Source organism: Neomonachus schauinslandi, chromosome 3, assembly GCF_002201575.2.
Source record: "Neomonachus schauinslandi chromosome 3, ASM220157v2, whole genome shotgun sequence".
Taxonomy (NCBI): domain Eukaryota; kingdom Metazoa; phylum Chordata; class Mammalia; order Carnivora; family Phocidae; genus Neomonachus; species Neomonachus schauinslandi.
Genome location: NC_058405.1, coordinates 170,241,532 through 170,262,883, shown reverse-complemented (window position 1 = coordinate 170,262,883; position 21,352 = coordinate 170,241,532). Strand labels below are relative to the sequence as shown.

Here is a 21,352-nt window from a genome sequence, read left to right as displayed (position 1 = left end):
TGTTTCAAGGATTGCTTTAGCAGCCTAATAATATATACCTTGGGTGCCTTTTCAAGTAAAAGAAGGCAAACTGGGGGGCTTTACAATACCAGACAGGTATTAATATACCAATAATCCATGACCTGTCTTAATACTCCTTATATTGTGTTTTAAAACCATTAATATTGTACAATATGTCCTTCATCTCTAATATATCCAACTTTGCCCTTGAGTCTTAATACTTCTTACATTATGTTTTTTATTTTATTTTATTATGTTATGTTAATCACCATACATTACACCGTTAATTTTTGATGTAGTGTTCCATGATTCATTGTTTGCATACATTATGTTTTAAAACCATTAATATTGTACAATATGTCCTTCATCTCTAATATATCCAACTTTGCAAATGAATCATAAAGAACATGAATATATTAATGAAATATTGTATATTATAAATACTACACTCCACTTTCATAATTTATTTGGTGCTATTTTATTATTACTAATTGTTATAATAAAAATAATTTTTTCCCATTTTTTAGAGTCTACATGGGTGTTTTATTTGCCCAAAAGAAATTGATAGTACATATTATTAAAAGAAGATAACTCACCATAAGAGAATCTTAATATTTTACATTTCCCTTTTCTTAATTTTAGCTGTTCCCTTCATCCATAGCCTTCTGTTTCTCTGATCTCATCCAGCCCAGGGGTTATGATTAGAAATGAATTATTAAATTAAGAAGGAAGCAATGCTAGTGGGCAGGAAGGAACATTCAAGTCTCTTCAATTGAAATCACCTGTTAGGGGCACCTGGGTGGCTCAGTCATTAAGCGTCCGCCTTCAGCTCAGGTCATGATCCCAGAGTGCTGGGATTGAGCCCCGCGTCAGGCTCCCTGCTTAGCAGGGAGCCTGCTTCTCCCTCTCCCACTCCCCCCGCTTGTGTTCCCTCTCTCGCTGTGTCTCTCTCTGTCAAATAAATAAAATCTTTAAAAAAAAAAGTCAGCTGTTAGATGAAAAATGAGAAGGCATTCCTCATTCTACAGCCTTTTCTGGAATGTCAGTTGATGAATCTGCTTGGAAAAATATTTTATAAAGTTCATGATAGTGTTCCAGCATAAAGAGAATGAACTTTTTGATTTTCAGGTGTCTCAAAATTTAACAGGGTGATTTGTTTTCTCTTTCTCTTTCAATACACAATTCCTGAGCAATCCCGGTTGGTTTTGTCTTCCAAATCTATCCAGAATACAAAAATTCTTATTATCCTCACTACTCCCATTATGGTGCCAACCTTTACTGTCTTTGTCCTAGACTGTGGCAATAGCTTCCCAGCCAGTCTTCCTGCCTTATCTTTGTTCCCCCACCCCTCTCCTGCCACAGTACCATCTCAGCATAGTAACCAGAGTCATCTTGTTAAAGTGTAAAACAGATTATGTGACTGTTCTGTTCAAAATCCTCCAGTGCTTTCCTATCCCCTTGAGAATAAAGGTCAAGTCACCCAAATAAGCTACAAGATCCTGTGTCATATGTTCACCCCCACATAACTAACTGCCTTACCTCTGCCATTTACTCATTTGCTCACACTACTCCAGACACATTGGCCCCCTTCCTGTTCCTTAGTCACGTAAGTCTTGCTACCACCAGAGGGGAGCTCACTACTAAGGAAAGCTTGAAATGTTCTCCTAGATATCTTCTTGGCTTTACCTACTTCAGATTACCCAAATATCAACTTTATAGTGAGAATTTCCCTGACCATCCTGTTTAAAATTGCAATTCTTCCTAATGCCCACCATTCCTTTACAATTTTCATATTTTATTTTTTTCTCTACCAAACTTAAAACTTTAAATACGTAATTATTTTTTTATTTGACTTATTTTCTGCCTCCCAATAGAAATCCATCTACATGAAAACAGGAGCTTTTTGTCAATTTTGTTCACCGCTGTAGCTTGGTAACTAGAACAATGCACATAACAGAGAGCTCAATGCATATTTGCTTCAAAATAAATTTTGAAAAACAAACCCGTAAGGTCAACTACATGAAAGGCAATACTTGTATTCTATCAGCTTGACTGCAATCAGCAAAACTGGTTCTTGTCAGTAAATATAGTCAACGCTACCATAAAATAGAGATTCTCAGTATTTCTTTATTGTTTAAATGAAATCATTATCATTGAATCAGTTTCCCACTAATGGAGACACTAACATTTAATAGTTGCATATTGTCTTATAATTTACTATTTTTACAGGCATTAACTTCCATGCAAACCAATTATTCTACTTACAAGTATTGCTATTGGCATGTAGAATTTTAGAGGCTCCAAAGGAATTGCAACAGAATTAAGGATGGGAAATAGAAAGAGCAAGGGAGAGAAAGGAGAGGGAGCTGAATAGGCATTTATTACCAGTACCGAATTTCTATTACTACTCCATCCAAATAATACTGAGAACAGTGGCAGGGCTTGTCTTAGTTGCCTTATTACTATGTCATGAGGGGAAAACATATCACTGGACAAATAGTCATGGGTAACTAATTTTGGACTGGGCAAGCTAAAGTGCTATAATAAATAGACTGGAAATATAGCGTCTCAAACAAAAGAGAAGTTTATTTTCTTATTGCTTAAGAATCCAGAGCATGTTGCAGGCCAGCTGGAGGTAGAGCATGGGGGTGGCTTTACTTCAAGCAGACTGATGATTGCTCTGTCATTTTCAGTAATTGGCTTCTGAGATTACTCTTGTCCTTCTCATTGATATCCCATCTTACCACAAGGGGAAAAGAACATAGAAATGGCACATATCACTTCATCTAATACTGTGTTATAGATAACTTAGTACCATAACCACACTTAACTAAAAGGAGGCCAAGAAAAAAAATTTAGATAGTCAGCCAGGCACCCAACTAATAAATGGAAGAAGGAGAGAGTGGCTTCTGGAGAACAGCTAGTAGTCTCTGCCACAGTGTGGCCTTTTGCCCACCAAACATCTGTGCCATCCTTCCTTCCACGTTTTCACTGACCTCCCACCCCGTGCACCAAAGGAGACAATACGAAGTGCTACTCCTTTACTGCATGTATCTCACGATGTGTGCTCTCTGCATGATGCCCAGTCTGCTCCACTGGGGTCAGAGGCATCTCATGTTCTGGTGACCAACCAAATAACAGACACGTTTTCTGCCTTCTCCATCACCACAAAAAATGTACATTGAAGCAAGGACAGAATAACTGCAACACAAACTCCAATACAAAAGTAGAACAATGGGGAACATACAAGAGTCGCTAGTCTAAATAGTGATAGAATCCTGGGCAGGCATCATGAGGAACTTTGCCATGGCACTGAAGAAAATTCTTTGATTGAATCATGTCTCTTTCCCTAAAAGGAGCTTCTGTGCCCGTGGTTCTTTGTGGCCTCTGGCTTTGTTCATGGAAGGTTTTGTTCTTGTCCATCATCCTCTATGATCAGATCTAAAGTGGGTGCCATGGCCTGTGCCTTCACTGTACACTGTCAAATACTAGAAGTGAACTTCCTTTGGATGCAAGTTCAGGGCCCTGAGGACCATTTTGCAGTTTGAAGAGTCTGAAGAGTCAGGGTTATTAAGAATAGAATAAAATTCTCTCAAAAACTCCCAAAGTTTCCAACATATTTGCTTCCAGTCAATGTAATGCAGCCGTAATCACAAATTACTTTCCTAAACATAGTTCTTAAACCTGCTTTATTTTTCTCACTCAACTTAATCTTAAGGGCATCTGAAACAATACTCCTGGATATAAGGACGACAGATTTATATCTCACTGTTTGGGGTCCAGAAGCTGCTGAGTGTTACAAATACCTCTGTGTCCTTCCATCCTTGTTTTAAAGCACTCAGTACTTGACAGTGTAATATCTTGTTATAGCAGTGGGGGCAGTTATAGTCAGTAACATTTTGGCTGTTTCCAACTCCTTCCCCTCAAGCTAGAAGCTAAGCAGGTACATGGTCTGCTTTCCAAATATCAGAGTGATAGTCTGGTAGAGCCACTCAGCCAAATACCCAGCTACCATTGAAGAAAAGCAACTAGGAGTCACCCAGAATACCCTACCTGATATTATAAATTGCAGATGCATTGCATATTCTCAAATTGCTTCAATATTGTTGCATTTTAAAATTACTCGTAATCTCATTGAAGGTAGTAATGGAGTCTTAAATTTTTCTAATATCTGTAACACAGTGTAACACTGTTCATTTTATGAATATTTATTGATAATCTTATGCTTTAAAGAAACACAAGCTATTTTTTTATAGCTGCCTGCGATCTTTTCTGATTTTCCTATCCCATTTTAATCACTTTATAGACTTACGTAGGATAAGACAGAACAATTAAATTTTAGTTTGAATGTAGATGGGAGCAGGGAGAGCACTTTCTCCATATGTATATGTTGATTTTTTCTTTATAATTCATGCAACCAAACTACTATGTGCCAAGCACTGCCTACTTAGGATTCAATGGTATGTATGTGTGTGAGTGTGTGTGTGTGTGTGTGTGTAAGTATGCATGTGTGCTTTAAGATTGACTTTTAATAAATATATTTGAAAATTAAGGTAGAAATCAATGATCACTAATTGAAACACATATAAATTTCCACTTTATATAAATAATCATTCAGAAGGTCATTGAAATACTTCTGTTAATTATTCATCGAAACTTTGTAGAGTGTCAATACATCCAAACTAATCGTACCACAGATACTGTTCAGAGATTCTTATTAGCACTTAGTAAATGTGACTCTTGATCTGGGATTTTTTATGTTAATTATGATTCTCAGTTATCTAACTTTCTGATAAGGAGCTAATTGGATGGTTCTGGCAAGTAATGTCCAATTGAGGAGCAGTTGCAAGGCTAGGGACCTGACATCAACTAAAGGATGCTCAAGACTAAGCCAGGACCTCAAAGATAAAAGCAAATTGTAAAAGAGAAGAATATAGTTTAAACTCCTCCTTCTCTGGTGAACAATAGAATCTATCAATATGATTTTTTTTATTAAAAACTATATGGCATCAGGCAGGACGAGAATATATGACGCATAGCATAGCTTCTACCACCAACATCTTACCAAGGCAAATAACTTCTCTCCTTAAATCACTAACCAGTTCCAATAACCTAAGAAATTATAAAGATACTAGTTTTAGACATATCTACAAAGTATTTATCCATGAGTAATTTTAAATTACAACCCAGTGTTCTGAATATTACTTAAAGATATATCAATAGCCACTATAGAAACAATCAATTTCTCCCTTATTTGCCATTATTTGTCCACTACCTCAGCTTCTAAATTGGTATATATTTGTCTTTGGTGATGAAAGTAAGCCCTTGACATTGATGGGAAATTTGAAATATAAAGAATTTTTGACATCAATTAGAAGCAATTTTGATCTGTTATATCAATATCTACTGGATGTCAACTGGAAGACAGTATCTAGATATCAGGGTCCTGGAGAAAAGTCATTAAATCAAAATGTTTGAAATCATTCCAAGTAGGGCTGAGTCTACTGGGAATCAGTTTTTTAACTACATTTTTTTTTAAACACTGAATGATTAAAACATTGGGAAATATATTATATTTTAGAATGCACTACAATCTTCTGTTAGGATTCTCATCTAAGCCAAAAGCGATAAAAATTAAAATTTGATCCTAGTGTTAAAACTTCAATTATAGAAAATGAATAAGTCTTGCAGATCTACTGTGTAACACAGTACATATAGTTAACAACACTGTATTGTATAGTTAAAATTTTGCTAGATTTTATATTAAGAGCTCTTGTCAATAATAATAATAATAATAATTAATAGTTATAGTAACACAAGAAGACAGGAAAAAGCTTTTGGAGGTGATGATATGTTTATGTCATAGATTGGCGATGGTGTATACTTATTCATGGGTGTATACTTATTACGAAACTCATCAAATTGTGTATACATTAAATATGTACAGCCTTTTATATGTCAATCATACCTCAATAAAGTTTTTTTTATTCCAGTATACTACTATAATATTTATTAAATCTGATCACATAATATAGAAACATAATAAAATTAAGAATTGCATATGATTGATTACCCAAGATAAGCAAATGGTATACATTTGAGAATTAAAACATGTCTTAAATTGTCACTATTTTAGATAGAAATAGATCTAAGTTATATTATTAGGAGCCATCTTTTCCCATGCAGAATATGCCAAACATTATTTAACTGAATCTGTATAACTCAGGTGGGTTATGTTATTTATTAATTAACATCCTGAATCTGTCAAGTCAGGAGACAAAACCTGTACCTATCATTTTAACAGTAAGAATTTAATATATGGGATTGTTAGGTATGTATAAAGTTGTTGGATGACTAAATAGAGAAAAAGAGAACTGCCACTGCAGGAAAGAGCTACCTTCCATAGGACTTAGTGAATAAAGGAAATAGGGTGGATTGTTGAAACCTAGAAACTTGAAGAGGGGTGCCTGTAGAACTGAAACTTAGTCCTCTGAGGAGGGGGCACTTGTTTCCTGGCATTGGTGTTCCTCAGCTCAGAAAAGGGGCCATGCTGAGCTGGCAACACAGACCTCTGAGATATAAATACTCATACATAAATACATGGATGAGAGGTATTTGACACTGTAAAATAATAGGTTTTTCTGTCTTGAATTAAAATAAAAAAAACTTTTATATCTATACAGTATTGTACAGGACTTTGCATATATCAAATTACATTAATTCTTGTAATTTGTGAATTGACAAGAAGCATTTAATTTGGAAAATATTATATCAAAATTAAGTATAAAGTAATTATATCTGTCATATTCATGTCTATTAAATTGCTGGTTGATAATAAAGCAATCCTGTGGAAGGGAGAACTAAAATTCTAACTCTTTAAAGTAAGTATTTGTTTCTCTCCTGCTTAAAACAAACAGCTTTCCAATGAAACAATTCTAATCCTATTTATACTTACATTTAGAAAGAACTCATTATATTAACAATGATTAATAGAGTTAGATGGATTTCACAGAGATTATTTCAGTAGCTTTTTATAATTTTATCAACAAACAAGTTTTTTTTTTTTTTTAATATTTCCTGGTGGTAGCATGGAGAAAAAGAAACATTACCCAGGTATTTTTATCAATGTAGAGGGTTAAAAATGTTTAAAGTACTTCTTACCTATTAACATCCCAGATTTTGCTAGTTGTATCCAGTGAGGAAGAAGCCACAAAATCACCACAGGAGTGCCACGTGCAGGACCATACTGCATGGTTGTGTCCTTCAAAGGTCAAAATGCAATCACCTTTAGACAGGTCCCATAATTTAACTGTAGTGTCACCACTTGAAGTAGCCAATTTGTTGCCACTATTTGCAAGAATATAAAAAGGTAATTTGTTAAAAAGTCAATTTATGATTATTTTTATGAGTGATTATATGCTATCAGTAATTTGAGTGTGTGTATATCTGAGTTGTTTTTGCTTCTAATGACATACTAAATGCTTGAATATTATTTGACTCCATACAATTAGATGTTTATTTGTATTGTTTAGTAATTCAAGTTGATGAGACAAACTGCTGTTGCACACTTTCTAAATTAATTCTTCTATATTCTTTTAGATTAATTCACTAAGTCAGTAATTTTTTTTTTAGCATGTATTAGTTTTGGGGCAATGTGTTAGGTTCTGTGGATAATGTAGCCTCAGAATGATGAAATTTTAGACATTGGCTAAGGTAATTTCAAAAACATAATACAATACAAAACAACAGGTCAGCATTGTTTATGTTTGGATTAACTAAATGCTCCAAGAATGCAGTTTCAATGCTGAAAGAAGTGAACCGGGAATGAGATTTTGATCTAGATCTTGAGAGAGGAAAGACTTTGAAAAGTTGAGTGGTTGAGGATGAGTCATTAGATTTTCTATTTAGGTCATTGGTAGATGTTTAAAAAAGCAATGACTTTCAAGTGGTGGACATGAATGCTAGTTTAAGAAACGAATGGGTGTTAATGACATGAGCAGAAACATCTAGGACTTTTTGATAAAATATTAATTCCAAGAAAATTTTAATTCCATCAGTTTCTTCACATCCTTCTGCATTGCATGTTCCTTCTATGTGTTCTCTTAGTAACTTTTCTTTCCCTGAATATAATGAATTGCTTATTTGTACTCTTTCCCTGTGATTTTGATTGAGAACTGTTTCTTCTCTCTGTTTCAACGGCATAAAGTACTAGGATTGACTAATTGAAGTACTCAGCAAATGCTTCCAGAATGAATAAATATATGAGTGAATGAATGAATGAAGTTGTGCCATAAAAGAATAAGGAAAGGTACTCAGTATTTCCAAGAGAGGGAATGGCAAGATCAAAATGAGTGTTTGCTTACTTGCTTTTTTTTTTTTTTTTTTTGCTTCTTTTTATGCTGAGAGAAATACATTTTTAAGTGCAGGGGAGAAACAACCACTGGAGAGGGAGAGCTTAAAGGTGGTGAAGGAAAGGTGGATTATAGAGTGAAGAAGTTCTCATTAAAGTTATAAAAGGATATCCATTTTACTTTTCAGATTAGCAGAATTAAAAAGAAATTACTCTGACAGGTAGTCCTTCACTAATAGATAGATATTTAAAACTGTCTTTTACTTTGCAGCTGTTGTTTATTTGTACATATATTTGCCATCCAAAATTTTAATTTTTAATACTTAATACCTAAAAATACATTTGTCTAAAAATATCCAAGCAGGAGTGCCTAGCTGGCTCAGTCCATAGAGCATAAAATTCTTAATCTTGGGGTCGTGAGTTCAAGCCCCATGGTGGGCCTAAAGCTTACTTAAAAAAATATCCAAACAAACATAAAAATCAAAAATAATTTAATTTTGCCTATTTCCCAAATCCATCCTTCTGATGGGCTATCATGCTATTATGGATATAAGTCTTGCTCTAGGATAAGAACTACGGTAATGTATTTCTGTCTGGCTGAAAACTCTTTCAGATGAGTTTTATATTCTTCTCTCTTGCTTTAAATTGTGTGACGAAAGAAACAAAAATCACAATAGTAATAATTACAACTGGAATGAAGCATTTGCAATCATCTTTATGAGTACCATCAACTGATATTTAATCAACAATAAACAATATTCTCATAAGCTTTTAATAAATTGAGGTTGTTGCTTAGATGTATGAACTCAACCAAACCCAAAATATATAGAATATGAATTTCTGAATTTCTTTGAAATGTTTTGGCTTTTCAAAAGACATGGTTTGAAATATGTAAAACTGTAGGCTTTTGGCTCACAAGAAAATAAAGTCACTTGAGGACTGCGAGGGAGCAAGAAAGAGAGAAAGAATGATGAACCAAAATTCAAAAGGTGCTCTAAGTCATGCAGAAGTCAGGGTTTCCCTCAGCTCCACACAAATAAGACAAGTCAAAATCCTCAAAAAAGAGAAAAAGTAGATCCAGATTGTTAGCAAGTACACTAAATCATTCTAATTTACATTTGGTTAGTTTCTCATTCTGGCTCTTCTGGACAGCCTGCATGACCTTGGACAGGCCATTTAACATTAACACAACATTTCTGAAATTCATTGTCTTTATTTAAAAATAAAGCTCAATATAGCTTAAAGTGTTGTTTTGAAAATCATAACAAGAGAATTCTTATGACAGCACATTTTTAATTTTGGTTAATATTCAAAATTGATACTGTTTTTAAAAAGATTCTCTTATGAGTGGGCGGAGCAAGATGGCAGAGGAGTAAGAGACCTGGATTTCATCTGGTCTCAGGAATTCAGCTGGATAGGGATCAAACCATTCTGAACACCTACAAACTCAACAGGAGATCGAAGAAAAGAATAGCAACAACTCTCTGAACAGAAAAGCGACCACTTTCTGGAAGGTAGGATGTGTGGAGAAGTGAATCCCAGGCGATATTTGGGAAGATAGATGGCGGGGGAGGGGGCCTCCATAGGCCGCTTCTGGCAAGTGATAAGTGGAGCACAAAATCGGAACTTTTAGAAGTCTGCTCCGCTGAGGGACGTTGCTCCAGTGGCTAAGCGGGGGGCGGGGGGGGTGGAACCCTCGTGGGACCCTCGGGGTCACAGAAAGACCGGGGGTGCCTGAGTGCGGCAGAGCTCCCAGGTATCCGAGCAGGGAAGCCGGCTGTAGAGGCGGAGCCCAGGCGCGGGCTCTCAGCTCGGGGTTGCCATAAACCCTGATCTGTGGCACAGTCGGGCCACTGCTCCTCCAGCAGGAACCCAACAAGCGGCAGATCCGGGGAGACTCACCTTCCTCCCCCGGGAGGAGCCGCGCGGGAGGGCACGGCAGGGATCTGCTGGGTTTGGAGACTCCACACCGAGTCGGGTGCCAGGGATAGAGATGCTCGGTCACAGGCCGGGTGAGCACGGAGTGCGGCTGGAGACCGGGGAGACGGGAGTGATTGACTGCTTTTCTCTGGGGGCTCACTGAGGAGCAGGGCCCCAAGTTCTCAGCTCCTCCGGGGTGGAGGTTGGGAGGCTGCCATTTTCACTCTCGGCATCCAAAGCTGTATGGAAAGCTTGGAACAAAAACTCCTGAGAGCAAACCCGAGCAGATTACTTAGCCCAAACCGGCAAGGGCAAGGCAATCCACCTCCAGCACAGACATTTGGGAATCACGGCAACAGGCCCCTCCCCCAGAAGATCAGCAAGAACAGCCAGCCAAGACCAAATTTACCAATCAATGAAAATGGCAGAACTCCAGCGCTATGGGAATAATGCACATAGAATCCATGGCTTTTTTACCATGATTCTTTAGTCTTTCAAAGTTAATTTTTTTAACTCTTTTTTTTTTTTAATTTTTCTTTTTCCCTTTTTCAACCAACGTTTTATCAATCCCTTTTTTAACTGGTTTTTTTTTGTAGTTTTTAATTTTATTATGTTATGTTAGTCACCATACAATACATCATTAGTTTTTGATGTAGTGATCCACAATCCATTGTTTTCATATAACACCCAGTGCTCCATGCAGTACGTGCCCTCCTTAATACCCATCACCCAGGTTAACCAATCCCCCCTCGCCGCTCCCCTCTAAAACCCTGTTTCTCAGGTCCATAGTCTCTCATGGTTCATCTCTCCCTCCAATTCTCCCCTCCCATTTTTCCTTTCCTTCTCCTAATGTCCTCCATGTTATTCCTTATGTTCCACAAATAAGTGAAACCATATGATAATTGGCTTTCTCTGCTTGACTTATTTCGCTTAGCATAATCTCCTCCAGTCCCATCCATGTTGATGTAAAAGTTGGGTATTCATCTTTCCTGATGGCTGAGTAATATTCCATTGTATATATGGACCACATCTTCTTTATCCATTCATCTGTTGAAGGGCATCTCGGCTCTTTCCACAGTTTGGCTATTGCGGACATTGCTGCTATGAACATTGGGGTGCATATGGCCCTTCTTTTCACTACATCTGAATGGTGCTGGGAAAATTGGACAGCCACATGCAGAAGAATGAAACTCTACCATTTTCTAACACCATTCACAAAGATAAAGTAGATGAAAGACCTCAATGTGAGACAGGAATCCATCAAAATCCTAGAGGAGAACATAGGCAGTAACCTCTTCGACATCGGCCACAGCAACTTCTTTCAAGATACATCTCCAAAAGCTAGTGAAACAAAAGCAAAAATGAACTTTTGGGACTTCTTCAAGATAAAAAACTTCTGCACAGCAAAGGAAACAGTCAACAAAACAAAGAGGCAACCCACAGAATGGGAGAAGATATTTGCAAATGACAGTACAGATAAAGGGCTGGTATCCAAAATCTATAAAGAACTTCTCAAACTCAACACCCAAAAAACAAATAATCAAGTCAAAAAGTGGGCAGAAGAGATGAACAGACACTTCTCTGAAGAAGACATACAAATGGCTAACAGACACATGAAAAAATGTTCATCATCATTAGCCATCAGGGAAATCCAAATCAAAACCACACTGAGATACCACCTTACACCAGTTAGAATGGCCAAAATGGACAGGGAAAGAAACAACAAATGTTGGAGAGGTTGTGGAGAAAGGGGAACCCTCTTACACTGTTGGTGGGAATGCAAGTTGGTACAGCCAGTTTGGAAAACAGTGTGGAGGTGCCTCAAAAATTTAAAAATAGAGCTACCCTATGACCCAGCAATTGCACTCCTGGGTATTTACCCCAAAGACACAGATGTAGTGAAAAGAAGGGCCATATGCACCCCAATGTTCATAGCAGCAATCCCCTTTTTAAAAAACATTTTTATGTCTCATTTTTAGAGTCATATTCTATCCCTTCATAGTATATGAATTTTTGGCATATATATATAAGTTGTTCTTTCTTTAAAATTTTGAGATAGTTTCTTCTAACAGATCAAAATACACCCAAAATCTCTAGTGTATGGTTTTGTTCTACTCTCCTGCCTGATCACATTCTCTCTCTTTTTTTTTCTTTTTTTTTTAAATCCTCTTCTTTCTTTTTTCAAACAACTTCTTATAAATTCCTTTTATAAAATTTTTTATAATTTTCATCTTTACAGTCATATTCCATCCCTTCATCATATCAACCCTTAGTTTTGTACATATATGTTTTTCTTTCTTTAAAATTTTGGGAGGTACTTTCTTCTAACAGACCAAAATACACCCAAAATCTAGTGTGTGGCACTGATCTATGGACCAGCCTGATCATATTTGACCATATTCTGTTTTGTTTTGTTCTGTTTTTGTTTGTTTTTATCTTTTTCTTTTTCTTTTTTCTTCCTTTCCCTTTCTTTTCCCCCGGCTTCAGGTCTTTTCTGATTTGTTTAGAGAATATTTTCTGGGGACGTTGTTACCCTGTTAGCATTTTGTTCTCTCATTAATCTATTCTCCTCTGGACAAAATGACAAGATGGAAAATATCACCTCAACAAAAAGAACAAGAGGTAGTACCAACTGCCACGGACCTACTCAATACAGACATTAGTACGATGTCGGATCTAGAGTTCAGAATCATCACTTTAAAGATACTAGCTGGGCTTGAAAAAAGCATGGACATTATTAGAGAAACCCTTTCTGGAGAAATAAAAGAACTAAAATCTAACCAAGTCGAAATCAAATGGCTATTAATGAGGTGCAATAAAAAAAGGGGCTGCTAACTTATAGGATAAATGAGGCAAAAGAGAGAATCAGTGATATAGAAGACCAAATGATGGAAAATAAAGAAGCTGAGAAAAAGAGAGACAAACAACTCCTGGATCACGAGGGCAGAATTCAAGAGATAAGTGATACCATAAGATGAAACAATATTAGAATAATTGGAATCCCAGAAGAAGAAGAAAGAGAGAGCAAGTCAGAAGGTATACTGGAGCAAATTATAGCAGAGAACTTCCCTAATTTGGGGAAGGAAACAGGCATCAAAATCCAGGAAGCACAGAGAACCCCTCTCAAAATCAATAAAAATAGGTCAACACCCCGACATCTAATAGTAAAACTTACGAGTCTCAGAGACAAAGAGAAAATCCTGAAAGCAGCTCAGGAGAAGAGATCTGTAACCTACAATGGTAGAAACATTAGATTGGCAACAGACCTATCCACAGAGACCTGGCAGGCCAGAAAGGACTGGCATGATATATTCAGAGCACTAAATGAGAAAAATATGCAGCCAAGAATACTATATCCAGCTAGGCTGTCACTGAAAAAAAGAAGGACAGATAAAAAGCTTCCAGGACAAACAAAAACTAAAGGAATTTGCAAACACAAAACCAGCCCTACAAGAAATATTAAAAGGGGTCCTCTAAGCAAAGAGAGAGCCTAAAAGCAATGTAGACCAGAAAGGAACACAGACAATACACAGTAACAGTCACCTTACAGGCAATACAATGGCACTAAATTCCCATCTTTCAATAGTTACCCTGAATGTAAATGGGCTAAATGCCCCAATCAAAAGACACAGGCTATCAGATTGAATTAAAAAACAAGACCCATTGATATGCTATCTGCAAGAGACTCATTTTAGACCCAAAGACACCCCCAGATTGAAAGTGAGGGGGTGGAAAACCATTTAGCATGCTAATGGACACCAAAAGAAAGCTGGGGTGGCAATCCTTCTATCAGACAAATTAGATTTTAAACCAAAGATGGTAATAAGAGATGAGGAAGGACACTATATCTTACTTAAAGGGTCTATCCAACAAGAAGATCTAAAAATTGTAAATATCTATGCCCCTAACATGGGAGCAGCCAATTATATAAGGCAATTAATAACAAAAGCAAAGAAACACACAGACAACAATACAAGAATAGTGGGGGATTTTAACACCCCCCTCACTGAAATGGACAGATCGTCTAAGCAAAAGATCAACAAGGAAATAAAGACTTTAAATGACACACTGGACCACATGGACTTCACAGACATATTCAGAACATTCCATCCCAAAGCAACAGAATACACATTCTTCTCTAGTGCCCATGGAACATTCTCCAGAATCGATCACATTCTAGGTCATAAATCAGGTCTCAACCAGTACCAAAAGATTGGGATCATTCCCTGCCTATTTTCAGACCACAATGCTTGGAAACTAGAACTCAATCACAATAGGAAAGTCGGAAAGAACTCAAATACATGGAGGCTAAAGAGCATCCTACTAAAGAATGAATGGGTCAACCAGGAAGTTAAAGAAGAATTAAAAAAATTCATGGAAACCAATGAAAGTGAAAACACAACTGGTTCAAAATCTTTGGGATGCAGCAAAAGCAGTCCTAAGAGGCAAGTATATAGCAATACAAGCCTTTCTCAAGAAACAAGAAAGGTCTCAAGTACACAACCTAACCCTACACCTAAAGGAGCTGGAGAAAGTACAGCAAATAAAGCCTAAACCCAGCAGGAGAAGAGAAATAATAAAGATCAGAGCAGAAATCAATGAAATAGAAACCAAAAGAACAGTAGAACAGATCAATGAAACTAGGAGCTGGTTCTTTGAAAGAATTAACAAGATTGATAAACCCCTGGCCAGACTTACCAAAAAGAACAGAAAAAGGACCCAAATCAATGTGAATGAAATCATGAATGAATCATGAATGAAAATCATGAATGAAAGAGGAGAGATCACAACCAACACCAAAGAAATACAAACAATTATAAGAACATATTATGAGCAACTATATGCCAGCAAATTAGATAATCTGGAAGAAATAGAGGCATTCCTAGAGATGTATCAGCTACCAAAACTGAACCAGGGAGAAATAGAAAACCTGAACAGACCTATAACCACTAAAGAAATTGAAGCAGTCATCAAAAATCTCCCAACAAACAAAAGCCCAGGGCCAGATGGCTTCCCAGGGGAATTCTACCAAACATTTCAAGAAGAATTAATACCTACTCTTCTGAGGCTGTTTCAAAAAATAGAAGTGGAAGGAAAACTTCCAAACTCGTTTTATGAGGACACCATTACCTTGATCCCAAAACCAGACAAAGACCCCATCAAAAAGGAGAATTACAGACCAATATCCTTGATGAACATGGATGCAAAAATCCTCACCAAAATACTAGCCAAGAGGATCCAACAGTACATTAAAAGGATTATTCACTACGACCAAGTGGGATTTATCCCTGGACTGCAAGGTTGGTTCAACATCCACAAATCAACATGATACAATACATTAACAAAAAAAAGAACAAGAATCATATGGTTCTCTCAGTAGATGCAGAAAAAGCATTTGATAAAGTACAGAATCCTTTCTTGATCAAAACTCTTCAGAGTATAGGCATAGAGGGTATGTACCTCAATATCATAAAAGCCATCTATGAAAAACCTACAGCGAATATCATTCTCAGCGGGGAAAAACTGAGAGCTTTCCCCCTAAGGTCAGGAACGCGGCAGGGATGTCCACTATCACCACTGCTATTCAACATAGTATTGGAAGTCCTAGCCACAGCAATCAGACAACAAAAAGAAATAAAAGGCATCCGAATCAGCAAAGAAGAAGTCAAACTCTCACTCTTTGCAGATGATATGATACTTTATGTGGAAAACCCAAAAGACTCCACCCCAAAACTGCTAGAACTCATACAGGAATTCAGTCAAGTGGCAGGATATAAAATTAATGCACAGAAATCAGTGGCATTCCTATACACCAACAACAAGACAGAAGAAAGAGAAATTAAGGAGTCGATCCCATTTACAATTGCACCCAAAACCATAAGATACCTAGGAATAAATCTAACCAAAGAGGCAAAGGATCTGTACTCAGAAAACTATAAAATACTCATGAAAGAAATTGAGGAAGGCACAAAGAGATGGAAAAACGTTCCATGCTCATGGATTGGAAGAACAAATATTGTGAAGATGTCAATGCTACCTAGAGCAATCTACACATTCAATGCAATCCCTATCAAAATACCATCCACTTTTTTCAAAGAAATGGAACAAATAATCCTAAAATTTGTATGGAACCAGAAATGACCCCGAATAGCCAGAGGAATGTTGAAAAAGAAAAGCAAAGCTGGCGGCATCAAAATTCCAGACTTCAAGCTCTATTACAAAGCTGTCATCATCAAGACAATATGGTACTGGCACAAAAACAGACACATAGATCAATGGAACAGAATAGAGACCCCAGAAATGGACCCTCGACTCTGTGGTCAGCTAATCTTCGACAAAGCAGGAAAGAATGTCCAATGGAAAAAAGACAGTCTCTTCAACAAATGGTGTTGGGAAAATTGGACAGCCACATGCAGAAGAATGAAACTGGACCATTTCCTTACACCACACACAAAAATAGACTCAAAATGGTTGAAAGACCTAAACATGAGACAGGAGCCCATCAAGTCCTAGGGGAGAACACAGGCATCAACCTCTTTGACCTCAGCCACAGCAACTTCTTCCTAGAAATATTGCCAAAGGCAAGGGAAGCAAGGGCAAAATGGACTATTGGGACTTCAAGATAAAAAGCTTTTGCACAGCAAAAGAAACAGTCAACAAAACCAAAAGACAACCGACAGCATGGGAGAAGATATTTGCAAATGACATATCAAATAAAGGGCTAGTATCCAAAATCTATAAAGAACTTATCAAACTCAACACCCAAAGAACAAAGAATCCAATCAAGAAATGGGCAGAAGACATGAACAGACATTTTTCCTAAGAAGACATCCAAATGGCCAACAGACACATGAAAAAGTGCTCAATATCGCTCGGCATCAGGGAAATCCAAATCAAAACCTCAATGAGATACCACCTCACACCAGTCAGAATGGCTAAAATTAACAAGTCAGGAAATGACAGATGTTGGCGAGGATGCGGAGAAAGGGGAACCCCCCTACACTGTTGGTGGGAATGCAAGCTGGTGCAGCCACTCTGGAAAACAGTATGGAGGTTCCTCAAAAAGTTGAAAATAGAGCTACCGTATGACCCAACAATTGCACTACTGGGTATTTACCCCAAAGATACAATTGTAGGGATCCGAAGGGGTACGTGCACCCTAAAGTTTATAGCAGCAATGTCCACAATAGCCAAACTGTGCGAAGAGCCAAGTCGTCCATTGACAGATGAATGGATAAAGAAGAGGTGGTATATATATACAATGGAATATTATGCAGCCACCAAAAGGAATGAGATCTTGCCATTTGCAATGACGTGGATGGAACTGGAGGGTGTTATGCTGAGCGAAATAAGTCAATCAGGGAAAGACGTGTATCATATGACCTCACTGATATAAGGAATTCTTAATCTCAGGAAACAAACTAAGGGTTGCTGGAGTGGGGGGTGTGGTGGGAGGGATGGGGTGGCTGGGTGATAGACACTGGGGAGGGTATGTGCTATGGTGAGCGCTGTGAATTGTGCAAAACTGCTGAATCACAGATCTGTACCTCTGAAACAAATAATGCAATATATGTTAAGAAAAAAAAGAAGAAGAAGAAGATAGCAGGAGGGGAAGAATGAATGGGCGGAAATTGGAGGGGGAGACGAACCATGAGAGACGATGGACTCTGAAAAACAAACTGAGGGTTCTAGAGGGGAGTGGGTGGGGGGATGGGTTAGGCTGGCGATGGGTATTAAAGAGGGCACGTATTGAATGGAGCACTGGGTGTTACACACAAAGAGTGAATCATGAAACACTACATCAAAAACTAATGATGTAATGTATGGTGATTAACATAACAATAAAAAATTTTTAAAAAAAGATTCTCTTGTGATCTCCAGTTCAGTTTTTATGTAGAATTGCTTATCCATATGTCCATAAATAGTAGAATGAAATTCAATTACTGCCATTATACTATAGTTTCATATAGCTGTGTCTATCTACTCAACAGGATTATCTGAATTTGTAAGAGGACTATTAGTCACGATATTCTCAGTTACTATAGAATAGGTACATATTATTTTATAGCAGAATAACATATAACCAAATTATATTAAAATGTTTTCTCATACTTTTTATAGGTAAAAGATAAACATTTTGGTTCCACTGAGCTCATAAAATGATTATATCAGAAAAGTTCTAAACTTAGAATTTAGATTACTTGAAAAACATTAAGATACATTTGACTTATGCTTAATGTGCCCAGTTTGTGAGAGTCCCCCAAACTTTAAGTTAAAAGTTGAAACAAAAAGGGCTAAGACTGCTTTCGTCCAAGTTATTCTAAATTCTTAGCCTTTGATACAGAGCTGCTGGCTGCATCCGGCTGGTGAGTGAGGGCACTATAACAAAGTAAAGCAAACACCAGCCCACACAGAGGATGGTCTTTTTTGAAGTAAACAGTGCCCACATCCAAGTGCCGTTCCCTTTGTTCTCAAATGATCTATCCTTCTTTGTGTAGAAATCTAGAATCAACCAAGAATCATAAGTAAAGTGAATTCAGAAGACAGCATTCTGTGCAGATATTACAGATTCTAGCAAAAGCAGAAAGGCAATATTGAGGTTCAGGAAAGAGCAGGCCTTCCCTGCCTGGCTGCAAAACCACTGCCCTTACTTGGTTGGGTGTATTCCTTGGAGCTGCAGGTGTACCTTTGTCAGTTGCTTGAGAAACTTCAGCTGGATTTTCCACTTTTATATAGGAATGGCAAGATGCTGGCAACTGGACTCTCCTATGCCTGGTATACAGTATTTATAAGACATACTGTGTGAATGCATGAATGATGTATGTAATAAGGAAAGAGAGATTTCAGTTGTACATAGATCTGTGTTACGAGAATGGAATAATCTACATAATTTAGGGTTATATATATGAACAACTTTATGTATAGTAAGACATCTTGGTACAGAGAAGAGAAAAATGTTGGAATTCTAAAACTTCTAGCATGTTACTAATTCTTTTTATTTTGTTTTATCCTTTGCATTTATGTTATTGTTTAGGTTATAGATGCAAAAGGACAGAAATTGGTAGGTTAGTTTATGAAACTTTATGCAGAGATCATGAATAATGGTGTGATCCTGAAAATAAGACAGAGATACCCAGGAATGCCCTTAAACTTTTAAGTACCTATTTCAATCTTGGGAATTATTTTTTTTATTAATTTTATTATTAATTCTCTTATTGTATCCAACATGCTTCTGAGTATTCTCTAGTTGTCATTCATATGCATGCATGTGACACATTAAAATGGAGTATTCTTGAAAAACATAACCTAGGTAATTATAATATTTTGATATATATCCATAGGTACTAAAATATAGTTCCCATCCTTTTTCAAATTAAGTTTCTGTGCATACCTATGACTTTGTCTGGAAAAAGTTATTTTCAGAATATTAAATCTATTTTTTTCAGCTATCTCAAAATTTTTACATTTGACACTTTCTTTTCTTTTCTTTCTTTTGACCCAATTTCTACAAAACACAGGAGATTCATTTATTCATTTCACAGTTAGTCACATGCTCCAGACACTGTACTAGACAACCCCATCCATCATCCCTCTGTGTTTCTCCAATGCACCAAGCATTTTTCCCTCAGGATATCTGCACACACTTCTTCTGGCTCTAAGAGGCTATCTCCCCTGGATATTCCCACGGCTTCCTCCATGACTTCCGTTAAGAGACCTTCTCTTCAACTTCACCTTATCATGGAGGGCATCTCTGACAATCTCACTTAAAATACTGTATCATCCTAACTTTTTGCCTCTCTGTTACTCTTTACTGTATTACTCTTCTCTATAGCACTTATCATCATTTATTAAACTATACATAACTTATGTATTGTCTCTCTCTCTGCCAATGGAATGTAGCATATATGAGAGCAGGAACTTTTTTAATCCACTGCTATGTCTCCAATGCCAGCTTCAGACCTAGCACATAGGGAATCTCAATACATAGCTATTGAATCATTGAATTAATGCATGAAACACAATTAGGAATATGCCAAAGTCCCTAAAGTCCTATCTATCTATTTATTTAATTAATTAATTTATTTATTTTAAGATTTTATTATTTGTTTGACAGAGAGAGACAGAGGATACCAACAGGGAGGGAGAGGGAGAAGCAGACTTCCCATAAATCCTATCACCTTGCAGAGTTTCAGATTACCATCTCTCTGGGTCTAAAATGTGAAGACCCAGCTATTGCCCCTTTTTGCACAAAGTTCCAGAAGATTCCTCCTTTTCATTCAGACCAGGACCCAGGCCTCTTTCTCATAACACCAGAGGCAAGAGCTCTCCATTTGCAGTCCCCTTGTGTATTTCTGGCCCTGGGTTCTCATGGTCCATGGGACAGGGAAGCCACTCTTTATTAAGAATGATATTTTTGCCATGTGCAGCAGACCTTCTCTATATTCAAACTTGTCTATATTCAAACTGCTTACACACTGAAGGAATTTCCACAACCCAACGTCTTCTCTAGTGCTTGGGTCTCCCCAAAACAGTTCTATGCTATAATTCATTATTGAGTTTTTTTTAAGTTCATTAACTTATCTAATTCCTCCTGAGTGTCCACTGTTTACCAGAGATACAAAAGATATGAAGGATATGAAGTACACGTATGCCTCAAATTATTTACGTTTCTTTGGCTTACATTATGAGAGTTGGAAGTCTATATATAAAAGGCTGATCACTTTTTTCACTTCCCCTTTGCCACCGTAAAATTGTTTTTACTGAGCTGCTTGTGTTTTTGTGCCACTGCCCTGTAATAAAGTTAAGGCACAACACTGTGAAGACCTGCATTACTGAAAGGTTGTTGTTGAGGCTACTGTTCATTAGATTATACATTACATAAGAATATCAGATACTTTCAATATGGACCCAGTGGTGAAATGCCATTCAGGTCTCAGACGCAGGAGGCACTGCTACTGCTGAACAGCCTAAGGCGATTTCTCTCACTGACGATGAAAAGCACATAGCTAACTAGTCTACTTCTTCCTGTTGATTGTTAGAACACTTAGGTACAAAGTTGAAGCCCTCCTCTAGCAAAAATAA

The 21,352-nt window shown here is 37.1% G+C and overlaps 1 protein-coding gene across 1 annotated transcript in view; it reads right to left on the bottom strand.

Annotated features, from left to right (window-relative positions):
• The window catches only part of SPAG16 (sperm associated antigen 16), a 969,696-nt gene that overhangs the window by 459,638 nt on the left and 488,706 nt on the right, over positions 1-21,352 (bottom strand). Inside the window, exon 12 of the mRNA XM_021702750.1 lies at positions 7,162-7,347. Coding sequence (XP_021558425.1) covers positions 7,162-7,347 — 186 coding nt within the window. The remainder of the gene's footprint in view (positions 1-7,161; positions 7,348-21,352) is intronic.